At 40.7% G+C, this 7,585-nt stretch overlaps 1 protein-coding gene across 1 annotated transcript; it reads right to left on the reverse strand.

Annotated features, from left to right (window-relative positions):
- Positions 1-277: 277 nt before the first annotated feature.
- On the reverse strand, positions 278-2,484 carry LOC127555341 (ubiquilin-1-like). The gene has a single exon (XM_051987573.1). It carries the CDS (start codon positions 2,224-2,226, stop codon positions 421-423), a length of 1,806 nt encoding a protein of 601 aa, XP_051843533.1. The 5' UTR covers positions 2,227-2,484; the 3' UTR covers positions 278-420.
- Between the last annotated feature and the right edge of the window lie 5,101 nt (positions 2,485-7,585).

Here is a 7,585-nt window from a genome sequence, read left to right on the forward strand (position 1 = left end):
TGTTAGTCAAGGGCATTGATTTAATGTTATTCTCCTCTAAGCAAGAAGCCATATGGGAATTGTACCTAACTTGCAGTCAGAGGAATTAGATTTGAGTCCTGGCAGATTTTTGGTTTCCTAATAAATGAAGGGACTGGGCTAGATTTCTCAATTCCCTTCCTTCTTTATATCTGTGATCCTATGATCAAATGCTTGTGTTTGGGCCACTTCCACAAAGTCAGTCCATGGGGAAAACTCTGGGCCAGACAGGGAAACAAAAGCTTCCAGAGCCAATAAATCACATGTAGCCATCACACTTTATTTCCACTGTGGCCAATGGTCAGTTGTTCCATGGGGAAAGGATCTAGCTGTTTTGTCATTTCCCAGGACAGGCAAACCCAGGGGAAGGGGCAGGGAGACATGAGAAGGGGAACAAGACAACTAAGATGCTTGAGATCGCTTGAGTCTACGAACAGCAGCACTGGTGTCCCCTTCAGTGGCAATCAAAGCCTGAAGGTTGGCATTTTGGTTTCGGAAGCCCATGGCTCTCAGGCGCTCCATCTGTGGGCGGAAGCGAACTTCAGGAGGCTGCATTTGCTGGGAGTAGCCTCCTGCAAGAGCCTGAAGACGCTGCAGGATGGCAATCGGCTGGTAGCGTGCATCACTCTTGCCCCTGCTGGGCATGTTAGAAGGGTCTTTGCTCTGAGTCCCTGCTGTGGCTGTCTCAGGGAAGGCATTCCGCCCTAAGCCCCACAGGTATGGAGTGAGCCATGGCAACAAGGCTGGAGCTTCTGTGGACAACATCTGGAGACCTTGCTCAATCTGCAGTAGTGCCTGAGATGCTTTGGGGTTTGCCAGGGCCAGCAGCAGGTCTGACAGCTGCATCTGCTGCAGAATGGTGGGTAGCTGTTGTCGCATCTGCTCATAGAGCTGAGGTGATCCCATGAACAGCATCATCTGTGCTGCTAGATGTGGGTTCTGCACCAGTAACTGGAGCATGTTTCCTGTAAATCGAGACCCATTGTTCATCTCTTCTTGCTGCTGTGGATCATCTACAAGGTTCTGAAAGGTTTTGTCTGTCTTGCTCTGCTCAGGAGATTCAGCACTGGTCAGAGCAGGAATGCCTTGGATGCCACTGGAGCGTGCCCGGCTTTGACTTTTGGAAGTGGCAGATGGGGCATTGGTCATGGGGGCAGCAGAAGTAGGAGCAGGAAAAGGAAAAGGAACAGGAACTGGGCCTCTAGGGAGAGAGCCGTGGGAGGAATGGTGCATAACTCGGGGCACAGTGGTTGAATCCTGCTTCTCTGAGGTCTTATGTTTGGAGATGCCTCCAACTGATGTAGGCCCACGCATGAGCCCTGAGAAAAGATTGTCCCGCAAAGGATCCTGCATACCACCAAATAATGAATCAGGGATTTCTGTATAGTTTCGCCCCAGGGCATTGTCCCCTCCAGGGTTTGTCTCATTACCCCAGAACCCTTCTGGGGTTCGTGGCATATCTGGTCTCTGAATCATCTCTTGCATCATGGCTGGATTCCTGGCCAGGTCAAGGGTATGCCGCAGAATTTCTGAGTTGTCAAGGATGTGGCCTACTTCAGGATTCTGTTTCATCAGCTGCTGTACCTCGGGGTGGTCCATGATCAACTGCCTCATCAACTCAGTGTTGGAGAGGAGCTGTTGGATGACTGGACTCTCAAGCATCTGGGCCATCCTCTCTGGAGTGTGTGTGGTGTGTGGCTGTGGAACCTGACTTGGGGCTTTGGGCTTCTCAGGCCCAAGAGGTGGTATTAGGGACAATGTGTTTCGGTTAGTGCAGCTGGGCTGCCGCCCCCCACTGCCCACTACCTTTCCTATTCCCTCACGAGGGCAATTCTCCAGGGGAGGTGGCCCATGGGACCCCGAGGACTGGGATGAGGGACTGTTCTTGGACTTGATGACCAGATGGACTGTGTAGCCATCCAAGATACCCCTCTGGTACAGAGTGTCCTGATCTTTCAGGATGCGGCCCACAAATACCAGCACTAGCTGGTCAACATTGCACTTGAACTGGGCCGAGATGGCCTCTTTGAACTGACTCACGGTAGTATCGTCGGACACCACAAATTCCTCCTGGGCATTAGGCGTCTTCACCAACACCCTGATGATACTTGGGGAGACGTCTTTGCCTGAGGGCTGGCGTGAAGACTGCCCACTCTGGGCCATCTGCATAGGCACTGGAACTTGGGAGTCAGAGGCGATGTGGGGCATGGGGGCTGGTGGACAGGCAGGCAAGGGTGAAAGGGGTAGGGGTGGGTGAATATGGCAACTGACCCCGTCTCAGATGATTACTACTCAGGCTGCTAGGTCTGGGTATCGCTGGGTCCCCTGAGTATTAGGGACGGGGTGTGGGCTGGGTGTTGATGGGATGTTCTGCCACCCACCCCAGCTCTCCAGATGTGGCCTGGGCTGGCTACTGGCTCATACTTGGTACAAAGTGAGTCTGGGTATTTTGCTCCCCTTGTCCCTGCCCTGCCCCCACAGGGTAGGTCTCCCCATCCCAAGGGCATTGTGAAATCATCCTTGACCTCATAGTTCTAGCTGGGGAGGGGCAAGGTAAAGGGATACGTATAGAAAGAAAGCAAAGAGGGGAGAATATTAACCACTCAGTCATTGTCATTAGAAACTATATAAAGTAAGATCACAACTCAAAAGAAATACTCACTCTGGTCTAAATAAGATCATTCAATCTGTCTCTATTAAATTTCTCCCCCTCCTTAAAAATCCATATCAAATGCCACTTTCTCCATGAACTCTTCCCTAGTCCTTTGGTCTAGAGATGTTCCTCTTGGTACATCCTCATCTCTCCTGACATATAGCACTTTGTACCCCTAATGCATTTCTTGCAGATTTTCTTCTAGCTAATTGAATCATGTCTCTTATTCTCTATGGTCCTGTAATTTCCTTCAATACGGGGACCATATCCTATTGGAACTTTGTATTTCCCCAGGAGTCTATCAGTGCTTTGGATTATTAAATGTATGTTGTATTGCACTGCATTGCTTTAATGTACTATATTGTATTGCATTGCTTTATAGTATTTTATTGCATCATTTCTAGAGTATATTGTATTGCTTTACAATATTATATTGCTTTGCTTTAAAGTAATGTATTATGTAGTTTTATAGTATTAAATTGCCTTGCCTTTCAATATTATATTGATTGTTTTACAGTAATATCTTGAATATATTGTATTGCAGTATTTTATTATTGCAGTATTTTATCATATTTACAATATTTAATTGTATGGAATTGTTTTGCTTTATAATGTAAAATTTTGCATTGCTTTACAGATAAAGGCACTGAATTGCCTGAACTCTCCCAAATTCCCCTCCAAATAATTTTAAATAATCACAATGAATTCTGAAGCAACAGAAAGGATATGGCGAAACAATTTTCTAGCCCTAGATCATTTAAAAGTTTGACCAAAAGGTCTGTCTCTCACTGAGGTGAGAGGAGAGTGTACCCCAACTTAGAGAGTATAGGATGTGCCCTAGCAAACTAGCAGCAGGCCTTGGGAGAGACTGAATCAGCAGTGGCAATGGTGGCTTCCATAGCCTTCAGCCAACAAATAGTCAGGGGAATTGGACAACTAGTCAGAAAGAGATCATAGCAACTTCCTTTGCTAGTACTAAGTATAGGACTCTGTGCATTGCTCATATTCGGATTCAAGTCAAAGCCTAAGTAGTCCCAATGTATAAGGAGGACTAACACACCACAGTTTGCTGCCACAGGGGAGCAGGGATCCTGGTTACAGTTCCAGAGCAGAAAAAAATACTTGTGGTCTTCACAGACTAGAACATAGACCAGGAAATTAATAAACACACTTCTCCTTAGATCATATCAATTTGAAGGAAATGAGAATTTACAGATCAGAATTAGCTCTGAAAATAGCTGCACAAAAACCTGAGCTTGGGTCAATACCCCTTTCATCCCAGGACAAGAGACCAGCTTCAATGCAAAGTTAAAAATAGAAAGCAAAGAACATTATTAACATGAACAAAATAATCTGATCATAGAAAATTATTATGATCATAAGACCAAAACAAAAATTCAGAAGAATAGAAATCAAAACTATTACATACAAAGCCTCAAAGAAAAATTGAAGTAGTCTGAGGCTTAAAAAAATTTCTAGAAGAACTCAAAAAAGATTTTTAAAAATCAAATAATAGAGATAGGAAAAAAATTGGGAAAATAAATGACAGTGATGCAAGAAAATAATGAAAAAAGTGAATAGTTTGGTAAAAGAGGTACAATTATTGAAGAAACTAGCACCTTAAAACAACAGAATAGGTTAAATGGCAAAACGAGCAAAAAAATCCATTGAAGAAAAGAACTCTAAAAAGCAGAATTGGCCAAATGGAATAGGAAATATAAAAGCTTAGTGAAGAAATTAAGTTCTTAAAATTTGGAATTGGGAAAATGGAAGCTAATGATGCCATGAGATATCAAAAAACAATAAAATCAAATCAAAAGAAAAAAATAGAAGAAAATATAAAATATCTTATTGGAAACCAATTGACTTGGAAATTAGATTAAAGAGAGATGATTTAAACATGCTTGGATGACCTGAAAGCCATGATCTAGACTCAAAGCATAAAATAGGAATTGAAAAAAATCTATTGTCACTTTTCGAAAAAGATTCCAAAGTAAAAACTCCCATAAATATCATTGCCAAATTTCATAGCTCCCAGGTGAAGAAAAAATATTTCAGGCAACTAGAAAGAAACAATTCAAGTATCATTAATAGTAAGGATAATACAAAATTTAGTGTAGAGGGCTGAAACTATTGAGTCAATGCACCTCATGAGGTCAGGACTGCTGAGCACTTGAGGCTAACTCCTGATTAAACAATACTCTATGGGCATATGCTTGGACAATGGTCCTTCTCACTATCCTGTGCTGGCTCAATGATTGGTGTATACAGAGGAGTGTAGGAGGGACTAAGGGGTGGAGTAAGACTAGCCAGGATCACTCTTTGCAGTAGATGAGGAAGAAGGCAATGGCAGAGATTCTGCTTCCATCCTGTTCAATCCTGCATCTAAAGACTGAGAATAAAGACTAAGGACTTTTGCTTGTCCTAACTCCGGCTGTTTCTGGGGTGTCCTGGGTGGTAGCGCGGTCGTCACAATTTAGCAGCTCTTAAATGAAATCAGAGGGCTTGAAATATCATAATCTAGAGAACAAAGCTAGGATTACAACCAATAATCACCTAGTTAGCAAAACTAAGTAAAATCCTTCAAGAGAAACAAACCAAACAAACCAAGAATCAATGAAACAGAGCACTTTTAAGCATTTCTGATGAAAAGACAGGAACTGAATAGAAATTTTGACTTTCAAATACAAGACTCAGAAATATAAAAAGATAAACAGGAAAAAGAAACCATAAGAGATTCAATGAGGTTAAACTATTTGCATTCCTATATAGGATGATAAAAAGTGTAACTCCTAAGAATTTTCTAATTATTAGGGCAATTAAAAGTAGTGTATATGGACAGAAGGCATGAATGTAATTGACAATGTGATTGACATGATGAGATGATAATCAAAAAATAAAATTAAGAGAAGAAAAAGGATATATACTGGGAAAAGAGGAAAAGGAAAGATAGAATTGGGTAAATTATTTCACAGAAAAGAGGTTTAAGAAAGTTTTTATAGTGAATGGGGAAGATTGAGGAGGTGGGGGAAGTATTTGAGCCTGTCTCTCATTGTAATTGGCTCAAAGGGAAAAACATACATACTCAGTTGGATATAAAAATCTATTTAATCTATAGAAAAGTAGGAGAAGAAAAGGTTATAGAAGGACTGGGGCTGAAAGAAGGGAAGGTGGATTAAGGCAAGTAGTATTCAGAAGCAGAAACTTGAAGTTAAACAGGGTGAAAGGAAAAAGAAAGATAAGGAGGAAAATAGGAAGGAAGTGATGAAGTACAAATGATGAGAGTAGGGGTAATTGTGATGAAGTGCAAGAATTGGAATGAGAAATCCTCTCTGATCCAAGGCTCAGGTCTTATGTGAAAGAATTTGAAAACCCAAAATCTGAGAAGCCAGTTTGCCAGGAAGACAAACTTCTTAGTAGCAAAAAGTCCTGTTAGGAAGATAGCAAAGCTTAACACTGAGAAGAGAACATTTTCAGCAATGGGCCTAAGAACCAAGCTAAATTAGATAACTGACTTAGCACCTTGTAAGAATACTAACACACACACACACACACACACACACACACGTATGTATGTAAAATTCTTTTTTTTTTAAGTCTCAGACTCAGATTTAGATTGAAGTCTTGGTAGCAGGCCCAGAATGTAAAGGAGTACTAACTAACACACCAGAGCTTGCTACCAAAGAGAATTTTTTAGCATCTTGTATTTCATACTGTTTTGCACAGCTTTAAAGTTGTTGAGGTTGGGAGAAGGAGACCCCAACAGTTTGGGGTCCCAGACTGCTGTTGTGAGGTGTCTTCAAAGCAATTTTCAGGCTTGAATCCATATCCTAGTCAAAGGGCAAAGTGTTATTGTAATTACTATTATATTACAATATTATTGTATTACAATTACTATAGTATTACAATATTATTACTATTAGCCATTACAAAGCAGGCCTGAATTTGTAAAAAGAAATTAGCAGAGAAACAGAAGCAAGGAGGAGACATTTATCTAGCTTTTATCATTAATATCCTAATTCTATGGCTCATGGATAAGAAGGAATTTTCTTTTGAATGACCAGCTTATCAATCAGCAATGAATTGAGAAATGGTGTTATTCACTATTATCTCTGAAGTTTGGTCTGTGGGAGTTTCCAAAGGCCAGAAGTTATCTGACTAAGGAGTGGTCAGAATCAGACAGAATTGGGTTGGCAGTTTCCATGCAGTCTGTTTTGCACCAACAACTAATAAGACTGCTCTTTTACTGAAAATTTCTGTATCACAGGACCATAAGATAATTGATTTAGAACTAGAAAGAAAGAGGAAAGGAAAGGAATAAGCATTCATGTAGCACCAACTATGTGCCAAATACTCTACTAAGCACTTTATAAATAGATATTATTTTATCTTCACAACAACCCTGGGAAGTGAGTTACTCTTATTATATCAACTTATTATATCAATCTTATTATATCAACAGTGGAGGAAACTGAAGTAAACAGAGGACATCCTTGTCCAGAGTCACACAGATAGTGAGTATCTCAGATGGAATTTTTAGTTTTTCTTATTCCAAATACAGTTAATTCTCCGTCTATTAGGCATTCAATTATGTGTTTTGTTATTTAAAAATAAAACAAAGAAACAAAAATAAATTATGCTCTCTACATAGCAGATTGTGTTAACTTCAAATCATTTGTGATTTGATCACTCTAACATGCTTTAACAAGAGTACTAGGTGACTATTTGACATAAATGCATCTGTTTTCACAATATAGTAATTAGTCTCCTGGACAGTAAAGGGAGTTGGAGCTAGTTAATAACTGGTTTGTTAGGGATAAATAAATTACTCAGTCCAGCAGAGCATTCTGATGTTAATCAGTACAATTAAAGGCAAAATGATGCTTAAAAGACCAAAGATATGTTTCTTTACTT

This window comes from Antechinus flavipes, chromosome 3 (assembly GCF_016432865.1).
Source record: "Antechinus flavipes isolate AdamAnt ecotype Samford, QLD, Australia chromosome 3, AdamAnt_v2, whole genome shotgun sequence".
NCBI lineage: Eukaryota > Metazoa > Chordata > Mammalia > Dasyuromorphia > Dasyuridae > Antechinus > Antechinus flavipes.